The 19,112-nt window shown below is 34.2% G+C and overlaps 1 protein-coding gene across 1 annotated transcript in view; it reads left to right on the top strand.

The window, feature by feature from the left end:
- The first annotated feature begins 3,952 nt into the window (after positions 1-3,952).
- Positions 3,953-19,112, top strand: part of LOC117180083 (female-specific protein transformer-like) — a 45,666-nt gene continuing 30,506 nt past the window's right edge. The window contains exons 1-2 of the mRNA XM_033372399.1: positions 3,953-4,091; positions 4,245-4,581. Coding sequence (XP_033228290.1) covers positions 4,247-4,581 — 335 coding nt within the window. The 5' untranslated portion in view covers positions 3,953-4,091; positions 4,245-4,246. The remainder of the gene's footprint in view (positions 4,092-4,244; positions 4,582-19,112) is intronic.

The raw sequence follows: 19,112 nt of genomic DNA, 5'->3' as shown, positions 1-19,112 counted from the left end.
AATGAAAAATAATTTTCAATTTTTCTAAGAATCTTAAGAAAAATTTTATTCTTCTGTAGTCTTTCATAATTTAAAAAAATCTAAATTTTTGTTTGAAATCTGCAAAAATATAAAAGTTCTGACGAAAAATTCAAAAATGATGTTGAATTAGAAAAAATTTAAAACCACTTCTCGATTTTTCAATATTTTGAAATAAAATTGTTAATCTTTTGACGAATGCCTAGACTATTTAAAATTAAAATAATTAAACTTCTAAATTAAGAAATGTTAAGGTAAAATATTATTTTTCAATTTTTAATGTGTCTAGCTTAAAATTACTTGAAGTAATATATAATTTTGTAAATTTCTAAAGTTCATTACTTGATTCTTTAATTTATACTGTTGTAAATGTTAACGTGGATTTATATTTTTGGAACTAATCTCAATCTTTAAACTCTAAAATTTATAAAAGTTCTACATTTTGCAGTTAATTTGCATTTCACTTAAAACTGTTCAATTTAAAAGTGCTGGTACCTTCCAGTTTATATGTGTAAGTTATTGAGCATTTGAATCATTAATCATTAATCATATCATTAATATCAAAAATTGTATATACTTTTAATCCTTCCCATTCAGTAATATTTACAAACTTACATTCTGGTCTGAATATAATTTATTCCCTTACCAATGTTCTAATATATTCATTTCAAGTTCTTTTTGAATTCATTCTTTTAATATTCTCATAATATTTCTTCCTGCATACTGATTTTCCTATAAAAGTTCGCCGTACAGTCTTACGCGTCAAACTCAAACTGCGCGGTCAAACTAACAAAATGGCGCAGTTAAGCGGTTGCGTTACTTGAACGAAACAGGGCCCTCAAGTGGCTAGACCATATATTTGTTAGATCATGGGTGGACCACCCGATCATATGTAAACACCATAATGAGGGTCGCTGCGCCGTGCAAGCGCAGTAGCTCAAAACATGATCTAATTCAGCGATTCCCAAACTGCTACCCTGGGTAAAGTGGCTACCCGGTGGTAGGGGGATGCCACCCTGGGCCGGGTAGCTCGGTAGACTCCAAGGCAGGGTCCCCGCTGTGAGCATGGGACTACTTTCCCCATCCAAAGAACGTTCTTGGGACGTTCCTAGAACGTCCTATGTCAGGCCAATAAATGTCTTAACACTTCCAATGTCCTAAAGATGACCTACAGACGTCTTAAAAACATGGACCCTTCTCGGGACATCTTTCGTACTGAAATTAGACGTTTTAAGAGCATCTCTAGGATGACCAAAAGAAATGTTATAAAAGACGTCTTTAGGACATCCCTAATTTTTTTGCCCAACGGGCTAGCATGAATGCCTTTCATTGTTCTGAGTTTGAGACCTGTTACAATAACTGAAGTTACAAAGGTATGACACAATTAAATTTAAATGAGCTGAATCAATTTCGTAATATAATTTTAGAAATATGAAAAAAAGTTCATAAAAATCGGTTAATATTTTCATTACATTTTTCCGATAAAATCCATTACTGGGCAACTTTGCAGCGTAACAAAAGTGCAATAACTTTTGAAGTTATTAACCGATTTTTTTCTATCTTTTTAATGTTCTCGTCATAATCCAGAAAATCTAACGCTGCCTATTAACATTCGCTAATGAATATTTTACAAAATTTTCCATTTTCCCTAATCGGCTCTAATTTTCTTACAATGGGAAGGTCGAGCGCGACAAGCCTGCACATGTCTGCATCACAGGCTGTTAAGTACCACCCACCCCCTTGGGTTTAAGCATTATGAAAAAAAATGGTCGTGGCGGCCCTGCCGTTCCCCAGATAGAGCGAAAAAAGTTTGGGAATCGCTGATCTAATAAATACATCGTCTATCCTCGCACAACTAAAAAAAGCGAACTAATCAGGACCAGGGTTGTGCAGTGATTCGTCACTCGAGGCTTCTGACGTATTATACGTAAAAAAAACTTGTGTAAAGCGTAATAAAGATGGTGGACTCGGATAAAGCATATTGTAACATCACTTTTTTGAATTATACTGATATGTACCGACTTACATTGTTGGTGTTTATCAGAACTTCATTTGACATAAAAATATCACCAAGAATATTAAAACTGACACAACTCATTTTAGAATTATTATTTTGACTGCTTTCATCTAACTGCATCAGGTTTCCTTCTGATGCGTTCATAATCATAACGCACTTTTTTCTTAAAGAAGTTTTGGTATCAGTGAAAATCCTTGAATGATTTTTTTTTTATTTTTAACATATTTGCACTTCGAATGGTTTGAAAATTTACCTGTGTTTACTTGACCTTTTTTTAACCGCTTTCGATAATACGCGTTTGCATCCCTGACAAAACGCAAAATTTTTACATTTCTTTTGAGCGGAAGGATAATTCTTCCCAACATGGATTCCTCAGTCTGCCGCCTTTATTCATTGTCGAAGTTGTAGAATAATAACTTGTTTTTCTTTCACTTTAAATTTCATGCATACAACATAATGCCGCATACCGCTAACTGGGATATTTTAAAGTTATGGAACGAAATGTGATAATGTCGACGCCATCTTGAAAACGTATATTACGTTTCTACAAAACTAAGGTTGTAATATACTTACGTCAATGACGTCAAAAACCTCATGCAATTTACCTAAGGTATATTACGTGCACAACCCTGATCAGGACACCAAGCTTAATTTCTCCATCTTGGATAAGAAAGGCGGCAAATGAAAGGGATTTACAAATGTTTAATGTAAGAATGAAAAATTTCTTGTAATTTTGAGGTGTAGAAATATTTGAATCCTATTAAAATTAATTATAATAATGTTGAAGATCGATAAAGGATAATGCAGAATTACTATACTTTAAGGTTATGTGTTTCATAACCTCCTTCTGCGCACAAAAAGTGACATATGTGTGCAAATAAAATGAAATTGAAGTCAAGTGGGAAAGTTCTGCATAAATAAAATTATATGATGCACTGCCTATGACATACAAAATTATAATTATTATGTTTTATTTATTTAAAAATACTTATGTGGAAAAAGTGAAAGGGTGGAAAGGGAGAAGGTGGAAAGGGACAATTTTTTGTAAATTGGATTTTTTTTTGTTACAATTTGGTTTGAAAATCGTATTTTTAAGGTAGATTTTTATGTCCATTAAAAATAAGTATTTTTATGATCGAACTATTTCTTATGACATTCGCCAAAACATCTCGGGCGTCTCACAATTTTAAATAGTGATTTAAATAGTGATAATTATTTTGAAGATTTTAAGACGATTTTCAGAGACCATACAATTCTAACCTCAAGAGTAAAACTTAGTTTGCTCCGAAGAGAATGACTTTTTTATCCAACTTTTTCCCCTTGTATTGAGTAATTCAGTGCATCTCTGGTATGGATCGTACATTTAGTTTTAATTCAGCATCTTATTTATTTTCATTATCTCGAGGAAAATATATGTTCATGCACTGGCAAACAGAGATATTCAATATTCAATTGATTATCATAAACATCAAAATTTATACATATTTGTAATCCTTCTATTTCAGTATTATTTACAAACTTACATTCTGGGCCGAATATAGTTTATTTCCTTATCAGTGTTCTAATATACCCATTCCAAGTTTTTTTTTTAATTCATTCTTTCAACCTTATATATATATATATATTGTGTGATATTATATTAAGTTACATTATGTTATATTATATTAAATATATATAATATATATTACTCATAATATTTCTTCCTACATACTGATTTTTCAATAACAGTTCGTTGTACAGTCCTATGCGTCAAACTCAAACTGCGCGGTCAACTAACAAAATGGTGGAATTAAGGGGTTGCGTGACTTGAACGAAACGTGGCCCTCAAGTGGCTAGACCATGTATTTATTAGATCATGCCTCAACATGCAAAAGGTGGGATCACTGCTGTGTTGTTTGTGCTTTGGCAGCGTTTGCGTTGCATTCGTACAGAGTGACTAGTTTGTGGTCTGAACCATATATGATGCCGGGTTTTTAAAACACTTTACCTTTATTGCTATTCCAGGCTGTGATATAAGTTTAATCATTTTAAGAAAATAATCATCCCAAAAAGATCGGTTAGTATTATGAGACGGATCAAACGACTCAAAGGATGTGTTATAACCTAACTTTTGAGTGTTGCCTAACCTATCATTTTTTTCTTTTCATTCATTATTATTCTTATTATATTCTTAAATTCGGTAATATGTCATTTTTAACTTTATAAACAGACATGGGACGGAGTTCCTCTTGCTCCTCAAGTTCACCCTACTATGAGAAGAAGTCCAAAAGATTGCGCAGTGAAGATCGACGTCGTTCTCGCCGCACACGAAGCGAAGAATATAGAGATTATCGAGAAAAGCGAAGGCAGGCATGGAGAATGCAGCAAAAATTAGAAAGAGACCATGAAAGGCTTAAAAAACAGAAGATTTTAGAATATGAATTAAAAAGAGAACAAAGCAGGCGAGAACATTCGCGAAGATCGTCGCGTCGAAGTCCAAGCAGATCTCAGAATCATAACAGCAGAGATCGTAGACAGAGTCTTAAACCTACAGCTATGTCACAGAAGTAAGTATTTTTTCCATGTGCATGAAGTGGGCATGTCGAAGAAAAAAATTCAAACTTTTTAGTGGTTATTATGTTGTGTTTTTTAAAATTTGGAGGTCCAAATTGAAAAAAACTACAGTTCAAAAGTGGCGTGTTAACTTGAAGCTTGCACGCCAATTTTTTGTGTTTAAACTATTTCTGGTTAAATTGCAGAATTGGAGCGTCACCTCCGTTTTGGCTGTAAAAAAATTGTTTGGCAACAAACTATTAGAATCTTTATTTGAACGATTAATGAAGCGATTTGATTAGGCAAAAGTTTAAAATTATTGTTACTTTTGTTACAATGATGTCTCAAATATGGTTCTGTCGCGATATATCGGAATGATCATATTTAACGAGAGGTTGGAAATTAGTAGGGGTTTGACCAATATAATTTTTTTTACTGGTCATAGGGGTGCCTTCCCGCCCCCATAAAACGTTGGAAAAGGGTAGGGTTTTTGACAACATTATTTTTGTGACCTTCCAAAGGGGTGTTCCTGGCCGTTTGGATGTTTAAAATTACCTTAAGGGTGAGTTAAATATGATCATTCCGATACCCTGACGTATCCATGTTTAAGACATCGTAGTTACAAAAGTAACAATAATTTTTAATTTCTGCCTGGTCAAATCCCTTCATTTATCGTTCATTTAAAAACTCTAATAGTTTGTTGCCGAAAAAATTGTCTTTCAGCCAAATAACAGGTGATGCCCCAATTCTGCAATTGCAACGCAAATTCTTTTAGCAATATTTCGGTGGTGATTTTTAATATCATTTTTTATATCAAAATTTTTTGAACATTATAGCTTTTGCATTCTCATCAAATGAATTATAATTAAATGCGGGCAAAAATAGAACGTTGTTCATTTATAGGGCGTTTCTTGCCTTTAAACTTTGCGCAATTGTATATGCGTAAAAACCGCTGCGCACGTTGTAAAAGATTTTTTGGAAAATTAATATCCACAATTTAGATTTTAGACCACCAAAGTTCCACTAGAGAACCGTTGAGATAGCTTACCCCCCTCCCCTGTGCTTTAGACAAACCGGAATCAGAAATTTTCCAGGTGTGCTAAAATTTGAATTATAATTATTTTGGCAAAAGTGTTTAAATTAAAAAAAAAACCATTGAATTTACATGAAACTTCCTGATTTTATTGATTTCTGATACATGTATTAAAAGTGTGTATCGTTTTGAGTTCGGATATTAATCGAAAATGACGATTAAGTCATTGAGTGATTGGGGTTTGTGTTAACTCCCTTGTGGTCGTGTTTGCACTTTCGCAATCTTCATAATTTATTAATAAGAAAGTTGATAACGAAGATTAAGCATCTTGAATTGCTGCATTTTATACTGTAACACGTGTTGCGGGAAAAGTGTACGTCGGAAGTCCGTTCCAAAGAATGAAAAGCTTCGCGAATTGTGGTTGGGAACCATTAATCGACATGATTGGATACAAAGAGAAACGTCACGAGTTTGTGAGGTACAATCAATAGAATATTATAATATAGTAATATTATAAGCCATGATGAATTTTGATTAACTTGATTAAAGACGCACTTTTGCGTGAGAAAAGATTTCGTCGAAAAATAGCGTAGAGCTACAAAAATTTCCCAGCTTCTAAACAAGGCTTAATATGCTCATATAATATTATTTAATAAATATTTTATAAGTATTATTTCTCGTACATTAATTTACAAGGTTTAAATAACTTGTTTTGATGTCTTTGTATAATTATTGTCATTAAATAAAAAAATTATTTTGAAAGACGCGCGCATTCTGCCGACTTAAGATTCTGGTTAGTGGACCAATCAAAAAGACCACCAAAAATTGGCAAAAATTAAAAAAAAAAGGCTTGCAACCATACAGTTAGCACGCCAATTGAAGTTTTGGATCGAATAACTGGATGGGCGCACGAAACGGGTTTAAGTATTTTTCAAACGGTCGAAGTCAGAACTTCGACCGTTTGGACCATTATGACGTGTTTTGCGCGCTCGTCCGGCTATTAGATCCGGGTCTTCAATTCTGAAAATACTGTAATGTTTGCAAATTTGACTACCAAATATTGACAACAATTACTAAATTTCGACAAAATGATCACCAAAAAATTCAAAAAATCATTTTCCTAAACATATCAAAACGTGTCTTACAAACATGAAGGTAGCACGTCATTTTTTTAAATACCGTACTTTTTGTAATTTTTACCACCAAATATCTAAAACTGCCACCAAATGACCAACAAATGATTCCACCAAACAATTGGATTGTTTTAAATATGAAAAAGTGGCGTTCAGGCGTAAAGTTAGCACGCTAATGTTGAAGGTACTGTAGTTTTTTCAAATTTGACCACCAAATATTAAAAATGACCACATAATAACCACCACATTACCACCAAAAATAGTTTATATTTTTTTTGTTGACATGCCAACTTCACGGACATATTTTTTCTACGCATTTATGTACATACCTATAATATACAATATACTTTCACTTATGTAAACTACCACCCAGCAAGAATTTTCTGGTTTGTTTGAACCAATACGCGATTGTCGCAAAGCGGGGTTTACGGGGTGTCTTAGTTTACTCAATTCCATTCGCATCAATACTTTCTTTTTTGTTTGAGCACTTATTTGAACTTTCACATATGTCAACTCCCCTACGCGAAGAAAAAAATCTTAATATACCAAGAATACTTCTCACGCGTATATAGCAGGTTTTTTTTCTGGTTGTCCTCGTAAGAATTCGTGCAATTTAGGCACGGGTATATCTTATGCCACGAAATACAAGCATTTGTTTCTCTAAGAGCAATAATGCCGATCAAGAAAAGCGTTAAATTAACCGTTCTGTGATTGTAAGGAACTCTCTCGATTTCTGCATGGTTTTCTGACAACGAAGGTCTCAGGCCACGTCTACTGATTAAGTTCTCTCTTGCAAGGTGATTCCGCGGAACGCATGTGTTGCTTAAGGTGTTTCAAACGGCTGTGAAATTCGCTAGGGGCAAAATTAATCTAAACGGTTGAGTCGTTGAACGCCATATTTTAAACACATAATTTAAATGTAATTATACCGGTCGGTTCAGATTTTAGTCCAGTCAATCTAGATGTTTTCCCTGCGTAAAATAGTAGCACTTTGAAAATTGGACAGATGGTTCTTCATATCATCCTATAAGATATATGTGAAAAGTAACAGCTGAAAAACTGTGCCCCCCCCCCCCATGGTGTTCAACTGCGAAATTCGTGTTTTTTTGACATTTAATCGTGATTTGCACAAAAAGAACGAATCGCACAATGAAAAGGTGTTACTGAATGTCGTAGAGCATGAAATTTCTCTATATTATTTTGCAATTAAAAAAAACTTCATTATTTTACTTGCAAATTGATTATTAAGTAAGATTCTCCTTAGAAATTCAATAATTAATTCAAAGGCAAGAAATTTTTTGGAATGTGAATACCCTATAATGATACCTTCATTATTGAACAATTTTCACTATTTTTTTTTTAATCACATCGATATTGTTGTTTCTTAAATATTACATTGTTAATTAAGAAAAGCCCCTTTTTTATTATTGCTGCGAGCGTCAATCCAGCAATCGCGCATTGGGCTTCGCCACTGGAGTCGATACTCGAGCGTTTATATTTGATGAAACAACAACAAACAATTGTTTTTCATCAAATTGCAAATATTTTTTATTTTGCAACTAAGGGCAACTTTTCAAATGACTGTATTTTCGTGAAAAAAGTACGCAGCTGATTGTAATTTCGTATATCGAGTGCATGTATTTTTTAAGAAATTTAGACGTCGAGTTCGATTGTTGATAACAATTAGGAACGGAGAATGTATTGTTTTAAAAATAATTTATACACTCGAGTTACGGTACTGCGAACATTTAGTGTAGGTCCGCCTTTAAAAGGGAGAACACACGAGGGGACCCCACTCCTCCGATTATTTACTATGTTTCAAATGTCAACTGTTTACATCCTGACAGTATTTAGTGACGATTTGAATCATTATTATTAAAATTATTAAAATGAATATAAAATCATCCACCGTAAGTGTCGATTGTATTTGATTATGAATTAAAATTGAAATGACAGTGAATAGTAGTGTAGAAGTGAATGCAGAACTGAATAGTGGGGGTGAAGGGGTTTTAGCTCCGTTCTCACTTTCGGGGGAAAAACGTACTAAATAGCGGGAGTTCGCAGTACTGAATTTCGCAGTACCGGGACGCGAGTGTATCTCTGCTTCTAATTAACATTAAGAGTTCAAATTTTTGGAAGTGATAAAACAGCCTTCAGCTTTTCCACGTATCCCCGAGACCTTCGATTTGAAACCTTTTCACGGGGGAGAAGGCAAGTGAAAGTGACCTCTCCGCGGAGCGTCAATGCCGCGCGTCCGAGGGCGCTGGAGAGGGAATAGCGATTTCTCGCTTTTCGTCGCTCGCACAGAATCGCTGTGGCGACTTCAACCAACGACTCCAAAAGAGCCGCATTCTCAAAACTCGTGTAGCTCGACATCTTCTGGGAAAGACGAAAATATACACCCTCGACAAAAACGTACTTTGCATCGTAACATTACCTAACGCACTTTTGCATTCCATCTATTGTCATAGTTATTACATTCATTTAGTAGCTATGTAAAATAAAAAGAGGCGAAAAAATGAAAAAATTTGTGCCGCTGTATTATTTTACCGAGAAATTGTCATGAAAAAAGCTACGGCGAGGTGACGAAGCGAGCAAAGAATTTGCAACGCACATTTGCGATGATTCGCAAACGTTTTTTTTTTAAACATTTTTAGTAAAAATTCATTGAAAAATAATGTAGTTGGAATTTTCACTTGCAAACAATACGATTAAAAAATTAAATAAGCGTATATTCGAGTGAAGGTAATTTTTCCTCTCGATGTACTCTATTAAATTAAAAAAATAATCATCAATTTTCATCGAGCAGTTTCGTAGATATGACTACTCGAGTGAGTTTGTAGTCGCCACAGCGATTCCGTGCGAGCGACGAAAAGTGAGAAATCGCTATCCCCTCGCCAGCGCCCTCGGACGCACGGCATTGAAGCTCCGCTGAGAGGTTACTTTTACTTACCTTCTCCCCCGTGATAAGATTTCAAATCGAATGTATCAAGGATACGTGGAAAGGATGAAGACAGTTTTATCACCTCCACAATTTTGAACTCTTAATGTTAATTAGAAGCAGAGATATAAATTGTTAAAAAAAAATACATTCTCCGTTCCTATTTGTTATAAACAATTGAACTCGGCGTCAAAATTTCTTTAAAAATATATGCACTCGATATGCGAAATTACAATGAGCTGCGTACTTTTTTCACGAAAATACGGTCATTTGAAAAGTTGCCCTTAGTTGCAAAATGAAAAATATTTGCAAGTTAAGAAAAAAAAAGTTGTTTCATTAAATATAAACGCTCGAGTACCGTCTCCAGTGGCGAAATCCAATGTGCGATTTCTGGATTGACTAGATTGACTGGACTACTGCTTTTTTCCGAAAATGATCTTTTTGTTGTTTGATATAATTGAAAATAGAGTGTATTCCCAAGTGTCCCTCAAACGGCTGTCAATTTGGCCACATCGAAACTACGTCTAAACGGATGAATTGTTGGCCGCAATATTTTAACCACATAGTTTTAAGGCAATTATGTCGAACCGTTCAGCTCGCTTTTTCCCGAAAATGTTCTTGTTGTTTTTGTAATTGAAAGTGCAGAGTATTTTTGCTTGCTTGAAACTGGCGCGTTGTGTACAGTACACGGGGGTATTCGATGGGCAAGAGCGGCAAGCGGGGGGCTCGACTGTCTTGCCAAGTTACTCACCACGGGTCAGTATATTTGGAATTCACATATCTAAAACATATCATAACATATCTAAAACGATCCAGTAAATAAGTATAATATAATTTTTTTGGTTTCTTCAGACAATTTTCGCTCTGAAATGACTGTATTCGGACGTGCATTCATTATCAGTTGGCGGCTTACCAAAAGAAATGTACTAGCAACGAAAAAGTTTTGAACTGTGAAACGTAAAGGAAACAAAGTTTGTAATTTAACATTTTCCAAATTTTAATATTTAATTTTTAAAATTTACATTTTAAAGTTGTATAAATGTTCCGCTTTGAGGCTAAAAATAATTAATGTAATAAATAACAAAAAAAATAGTTATTGATAAATTAGGGAAGAAAAGTTAGATCTACTTTATTTGTCCCATTTAAATACACTTAACTAATATTTTTAGGACAAGATAAAAACAAAATATTGTTCACTAGAAATTGGAAGATGTCAAACATTAGTTTTATTAGAGAAAATATATCCTTATTTTTTTCCGAAATTAAAATATTAACACCTGTCAACAAGCACTTCAAAAACAAATTTTACAAACGTGGGGAAATTTTGGATTTTCGAAAAATTTAACTCATGCTCCAGGGTTTCATCTAAACGTTCCAAGTTTCATAGGGATTAAAGAAGAGTGTCTACGATACAAGACAATAATAACTTTTATTTTCAATCCACCCTTTCCCCACCCCTGCATCGCCCCAAATATGGTCCAAAGATAAAAAATAAACATTTTTACGTGTTCGTCATTTTTAGCAATTTTTGTCGTTGTTTTCATACAAATAATTACCACTAGACAATTTGAATATTTCCATGGACTTTTTAAATAATGTTTAACCCTTTGCGGCATGGTGGGAATACCGTATTACCATTTTTTTTCATATCATTTTTTGCGATTTCAGAGTAGTTTTTATTGGATTTTACGCAGGGTTTTTTAAATTTCATGCTCGGAGGATGATAGAAAATTAAAATTTATGTGCGAAGGGTCTAAAATTTTTAAAGCATTTGTTAATACTTATAAACAAAGATGAAAAAAGCCTTTTTTGTTGAAAAAATTCATTATTAAAAAAACTTTCGATTATATCCTTATGAAAATAGGTACCTAAGGGTTTTTGGGGTCGCTGACTACGAATCTGGACTCACATTTTGGAAATTCAAAATGGCGGATCCAATATGGCGTCAGAAACTTGGAATATATTTTTATTTTTTTCTGAAAATTGGTATACAGAGGTTTTCGGCGTCGCTGATCACGAATCTGATATCAGACTTTGAAAATCCAAAATAAAAGATCCAATATGGCGGCCAAAATAATGCAATTTTCTGGATTAAAAAAAAAATTAGTTTACAAGGATTTTTGGAGTCACTGATCACGAATCTGAATTGAGATTTTGAAAACTGGTACTAATATGGCGACCTTTAACCTAAAATAACTAATTTCATAGTTGCATAACAATTGCAGTTGATTCAATTAAAATTTTTTAAATACTTTTTATCTTTTATAATTTTTTTCATTTTATAATTTAAAAAAAAATTGTTTGCATTGCTAATTTTGTAATTATTATTTTGAATTTTCAAAATCTGAGTTCGAATTCGTGATCAGTGATCCCAAAAATGCCCTTATACGAATTTTCAGAAAAAATAAAAAAATATGCCAAATGTTAGCCGCCATATTGGATCCGGCATTTTCAATTCCAAAATCTGAGTTTAGCTTCGTAATCAGCGACCCCAAAAACCACTATATACAAATTTTCATGAAAACTCGTTTCCCTGAAAAATGTATGCCGGAAAAGGTTAATTGTTTAAATAAATGTATTGATGTATTTAATCTCTTTCTTTTATGGGTTTGAAAGCCTCCGCTCCCTGTACATATATTTAGAATTCCATCTTTAGTTTAACTTGACTAATACTTATATTCTACTATTTCCACTTCTCTTCATCCATCTAATATCTGCATGCTCTCACTCCTCCCATTCTAAACCGTGTAACCCTAGGGATTGTCCATATATTACGTAAGACGTTTTTCTGTTGTTTGAATAAAGACGAAAATAATATTTTTATCAAGTTGAAAAGGACACAGCGATATAAACAAAAGAAAAATGTCTTACGTAATATATGGGCGATCCCCTACTCTATTTTTCTTCCTTTTTTATTTTTTGCAGATATTCTGCTTCCTTCAACCCCTTGACCATCATATACCATCAATTGTACCTCGAATCTATAATCTTTGTTCATGTCTCTTCTCCTTGTTTTACTAATAGCTCTAACTCTATATCCTGTCACTCCATAACCCTTCTCGTTTTTCTCCTTTCTTTCTCCCATTTTGAATTTTCTAAATTGCCTCTCGCCTCATTGTTCCAAATTACGCCCAAACTTGCTTGTGTTATTCTGCTTCCCTCTCCCCTTTTTAGTTTCACTTCAAACCTCGAGGCTCTCTTAACTTGCCTAATGTAATGTAATAGTAATACAGTGAAACTCATCTATAGCGCCGATTTTTGGGCTGACGGTGTGTGGGAACTAACTCATTATAGCCCGCTCAGCTTTTGTTTGTTCACGCCTGAGTGACAACCGCATACTCCTGTTACACCCCCTGCGGCGTGACGTCAATTCTCGGAAAGGCTATAGAAGAGAGGGCTATTTAAGTGTTTCACTGTAGTTTAGACGTATTTTCGATGTGGCCAAATTGACAGCCGGTTGAGGGACACTTAGGAATACATGCCCCCTCCCCCCGATTTCCGCTCCTGCCTCACGCCATCCGCATACTACCGTGTACGGTATAGCCCGCGCGAGTTTCAAGCGAGAAAATACACTTTATTTTCAATTACAAAAAACATCAAAAAGAACATTTTCGGGAAAAGCAAGCTGAACCGACCGGTATGATTGCCTTTAGATTATGTGCTTAAAATATGGCGTTCAACAACTCAACCGTTTATATTTAGTTTGCCCCTAGCGAATTCGACAGCCGTTTGAAGTACCTTAAGACCTTCCTTGTAAAGGCCAATTCAGACTAGCCATTCTCGGTTACGGTTCGCGGGTCCGGTTGACTCTCGGCGAATCAGCGCGTACTCGGTTCTACTTCGGTTCGAGCATTTGGTTCAATTCTAATTTCAACTGCGCCGTTCGAAACCGTAGCCAATGAGAACGCTCGATAAAGCCACGAGGCCTGTTAGCTGTTTCTCGAGCTTGCTGCACGTCATTCACGTAACTTTAATTTATGAACCGCGCTTGCGTGAGAATGACAATCGTGTAGGCCGAATCGGCGCAGTGTGAGCTGCACCGGTCAACCGAGAACCGGCGAACCGCAACCGAGAACGGCTAATCTGAATTGGCCTTAAGAAACCCATACCGAAATCGGAAGGTTTTCTGGAAACCATAGTACGGTCAATTGAAAGCTTTTTTCGAAAGACGATATTACTTTCAAAACAAAAACTAGATCTGTAATACCATGCACTTTATGCTTTGGCATAAAAGATGCCTAACACGCTAAAATTGTATAAGTTCAAGCAAATATATGAAAAACTTCGGGCTAATTTTGCTTGTTGATGTTTCGGACTTTGATAGAAATAGCTCACGTCCTATTATGTTTCGATTTTTCCCGCCTTATACACGCACTTATTTAAGCTTGTCACCTCCAACCACGGTCTCTGTACGGGCTGAACGGTCACGCCCGCGCCAGTGGCGGAAAAATTAACAAAAGATGCCCGAAGAGCGGTAAGATCTCTTTGGTTTGAATTCATTATTTTAGCATGACTTCATGGGAGTAGGAACTTTTCCAAAAAAATAAATTTAAAACAAACGTAAAAGTAAGTCATAAGTGTACGAATATTAATATGTCTCAAATCTAGAATCTATTTTCTTATTTATGTTCCATTCTTTTACCGATTGACGATCTTTCAGTGTCACGAAATAAAATGAAATACCCAAAATATCAGGTAAGGGTATCAGATAGGGTACTGTAACACCAAAATTCGGACAGTTGCTTGTATTTCGTGAAACTGAAAGGTCGTCAATCGACAAAAGAATGGAATATAACTGAGAAAGTACATTCTACACTTGAGAAATATTACTATTTGGATATTAATAACGTACGTGTACGTTTAGAATATTTTCTCCAAAAAGTCGTATGTACTTGTAGTAGTTGCAGTCCCATGCACTAGTCTTTCTTACGGATAAAATTCCACTTATCCTAGTATTCTGCACTTTGAAAATAATTAGATTCAAACCTACTTTTATGCTTAGAATGTTTTCTTCATAATGTTGACTGCACTCATATGTCAAGCACTCTGTGAACCTTCCTAACATTTCCACCTATTCCAGCATGATCGCGCCCGCGACGTCATGCTGCAAAACTCCCTTCAGCGAAATGTTTGAGTTCTTTAAAATTCTATTACATTTATTGACTTTTAGTTAAAAAATTGTACGTCAACTAAAACACGTTTTGAATTGCACAAATCGGGGTCGTCGATACCGTTTATAATTAAAATGCATAATATTGCGCAATCTCCGGATGTCAGTACCCGCGAACTGCGCCTTTCCGTCACGCTGCTGGTGTTTTTCATGCAAGAGTCGCAATCGCCTCGCCTCTTGAGCTAAGAAACTGCGTGTGCCAGCATTTCTACGAATTACTGAACCGCGAGTTACTACACGCAGAGTCGGGTGTATTTATGTGTATTATTATTATTGATAGTATTTATTGATTTCAAATAGGCCCGCGCTTTTTGGTACATGCGAAGTTTAAAAAGTTGCTTACAGTGGGCGCATAGATACAAAGCCTGGACAGCTAATTAACGTCGCTTGACAAAAATAACCTGCCAACTCGCGTTAGAGGTGGGGGCTCCTTCAGTCTTAGAATAATTGGTTATTTACGTTTCACGGCCGTACACATAAGTGGAAGTTTACTGTATTTTATAGAGATCACAGTATATTTCCTATTTCTATTTTTGATTCCCGATAGTCTCGCAATTTTATTTCTTTTTCCCTTTGTTTCTCGGAATTCTGGCTAAGTTTTCACGAACCATAAGTAGAAACCTATATGACCTAAAGGACGAATGCATACATTAACGTTATTACGTATTATGCTGTTCAAAAAACGATTTTACAGGATAACAAATGGTATATGGGAAGTTGCAAATAATAACCAGCTATGATTTTGAAAGGATCTTAGGAAATAATTAAAACTAAAATACATAATTTTGAATAGAGAAAGCTAAATATGTACACTGGTCCATTTTGTGCCTTTTTAGTCAAGACATTTTTCAAAAAACTAAATTCAAAATCGGATATGATTTAGAGGCACCGTGTTTGAGTTTTGTCTTTTTTTTAAATTGATTTTTAGTTTTTACTTTTTCAGTGGCTTGAAAATACATGTATTAAATTTGTATACATATAGAATTACCCACTTTTACATTACCATAATTGTACATAATTTAATGAGAATTTTGAACTCATTTTTAAGGAAAATAATTTATCTAAATTAAAAAATCTGAATTTTACTTATACTCTAAAAATGTTCCTTAAATTTTTTACAATGATGGCAACATAAAATATGATAATTTTATATTTATTTTTAACATATTGAGAATATAAAAAGAACAAAAATTCGAATAAAAGCACTGGATGTTGTTTTTTGTGTTTGAGACGCTAGACGACATGTGCAGTCTTCTTTGTCACCATCTCACTGGCTATGCATGGATTCCTTCCCAAAAGAACTGTTCATTTTTAGGCCAACTATTTATCGAGCCAAATTTTCACTTCTTCGTAAGACTGGAAATTTTTCTCTGAAAGTCCGTGCTGCATCGATCGGAATAAGTGGTAGTCCCATGCGGCCAAGTCGGATGAATATGGCGGGTGGAGTAGGATGTCCCATTTAATGTTTTCCAAATAGTTTTGGACTGGTTTCGCAACATGAGGCCGTGCATTGTCATGTTGAAAAATGATTGTCTTGGGTCTTTGCGTGTATTCTGCTCGTTTTCCTTTTATGATTTGTTTAATTTAATTAATTGTTGCGGAACCGTTCGCCAGTAATCGTTTCAGCAGGTTTCAGCAGTTTGTAATACACAGCTCCCCTATTGTCCCACCAAATACACAACAAAACCTTCTTTCCATGTATATTGCGCACTGGTTGTGACGTTGAAGGCTGGCCTGGGTCTACCCATTATTTTCTTCGCTTTGGGTTGTCAAAATAGATCCACTTTTCATCACCTGTCACAATTCGATGCAAGAAACTTTTTCTTTTCTGCCTGGCTAGCAGAATTTCACAAATGGGTTTTCACCTTTTAATGTCTCTGTCTTTTAATTGATATGGAACCCATTTCCTACCGCCTGGAGCTTTCCCAATGCGTGTAGACGTTCGGAAATGGTGGATTGGGCAACTTTCAATGCATTTCCCATTTGCTTCAACGTTTACCTTGAGTCTTCATCCAATAAAGCTTGCAAATCTCCATCTTCAAACTTTTTGGGCTGACCTGGACGCTCCTTGTCTTTTATAACATATTCCCCGTAAGCTTGAACCAATAATCTATCACTTTCAGCAGCCGTTTTCTTCAAATGAAAAAACATTATTAAACTTCCCCGCAAAACGGCTTTTTAGGTACGTAATTTGACATTTTCAAAGATTTCAAAAATACTTTCTTTGCACAATGATAATCCAGAACAAACTGGCTTTAGGTGACTTATTTCGAACCTTCAAAACGCCATAGACGCCATGCGTCTATACCAACAAACGTATAAGTAACGCTATCTCTTAGCAAAATTGACATTATTAACTTCAAACTGTAAAATAAATTTTAAATCACTGGGATTTTTTCTGATTTTTTTATTGATGTCATTTATTTTGATCCCCCTAAATTGGCAATAAGGATAATGCATAATTTTTATTAATATATTTTTATTAATCCTATAGGAATATCAGCAATATTAGTGACTGCAAAAGCATAGATTTATTATAAATTTAAGATGACATGATAATAGAGTAAAGTAAACAAGTGATAATTTGACGGAATGAACTATACTTGAGATGTTGTTATAAACAAATCAGGGCTGTAGCTTGCTTTTGTAGCACTAGATTTAGTAAAAACTGTTACATTTATTAACTTCTGTTTATTCCAGTGGTATTTAAACAAATTTCCTCTTTTTAAAAGAGAATTCCCGATCTTATCAGAAATTGAACTAGTGAACCGATGTGATCCTGTTAAATTTTATAGCAGAGAATTCGAATACTGAGAATATTCACATTTTAAATAAGAGTTAAATCTCAAAATTTTATATAATTCTACTTTATATTGGAAGTTTGCATTTTCAGAAGTCGCTTATTTTTATATTGTTCTTCATGAAGTCAGGTTCGATAGGGGAAAGTAGATGCAAAATCCTGTTAAACAAAACAAGAATCCAACGACCAAATTTGGACCACAACGAATTAAAGAAAACCAAAAAAACCCTATTGTAATCTGAAAAAAATGCAAATTTATTTATGTTTCTTATTTTTATTTTATTGTAATTTGATGGTCATAAAAATAAAAAAGACGAAAGAAAGAAAAAGAGAAGGAAGGGGATGTGGTTGGCTGCCTTCTCTTTTTTCTTTCCTCTTTTTTATTTTTTTCCGAAAATTTTTTTTTTTTTCAGATTACAATAGGGTTTTTTTGGTTTTCGTTTATTCGTTGTGGTCCAAATTTGGTCGTTGGATTCTTGTTTTGTTTAACAGGATTTTGCATCAGTTTGATTATTGGACGTTAAATTGGATTTTTAATTTGGATTTTGGTCTAATTTAAATTTCGTAAATTTTGATTTAGGGGAAAGTAGTGTGATAAACAAAAATTTAGAATGAAAAAATCAGGTATCAACTTTTTTATCACAATATAATGATTATATCTCTTATCAATTGTAGGAAAAAGGTGGCTGACATTAGTTATTGCTTTAATCAATTATTTTTAAAGAAACTGAGATGCTATTCGAAAACTCCTATTCGTAATTGTGTCATTTGGTCTTTTGTTTTAATATTTTGAATTTTTCCTGGCTAAATCACCTTTTATGGAATTTTTTTTAACGAAGGAAGATATATTTTCCTTGAATATCCGTTGTTTTTTATGTTATAGTTTTATTATTTTTAATGATAAATCTCGACAGGGTAATTAAAAACGGATTTTTGTTATAAAAATGTAACTATATAATAATCATGGGAAAATAACATTTTAATATATTTTACATAGACTTTAGACACCTACTTATTTTAATGTTTTTTCAACGCATCACACGGTTGAATATTTTTGTCTAATTTTTTGCATACCCCATCTAAATTACCATATAGTTTGAAGCAAGCAGGGCTATTTTTTCGATAAAATGTTTATATATTTTTTAACAATAAGAAAGGGAAGAACAGTAGTAATAACGCGCAGTTATTACTATATATACATTTTAGGCGCGTATAATCTAGATTATAATCTATAGTGTAATGATTTTATTTAAAAAATCGGCTCTGCGTGCTTCAAGATATGAGAATTTAGATGAGGTATGCAAAAAATGAGTCAAAAATATTCAAACATGCGGCCTCAAGATTCGAACACGATTAGACATTCTGATAAATAGTCCGAGATCCCACTGCATTTTTTCGAAGGTGAGAACTGATCGTGATAAAAGTTAGTGTAAATGAAAGCTGACACGTAGGCGATTAAGAAACTGCC

Source organism: Belonocnema kinseyi, chromosome 9 (genome assembly GCF_010883055.1).
Source record: "Belonocnema kinseyi isolate 2016_QV_RU_SX_M_011 chromosome 9, B_treatae_v1, whole genome shotgun sequence".
Lineage (NCBI taxonomy): Eukaryota > Metazoa > Arthropoda > Insecta > Hymenoptera > Cynipidae > Belonocnema > Belonocnema kinseyi.
This window is presented reverse-complemented; position numbering and strand designations above follow the sequence as displayed.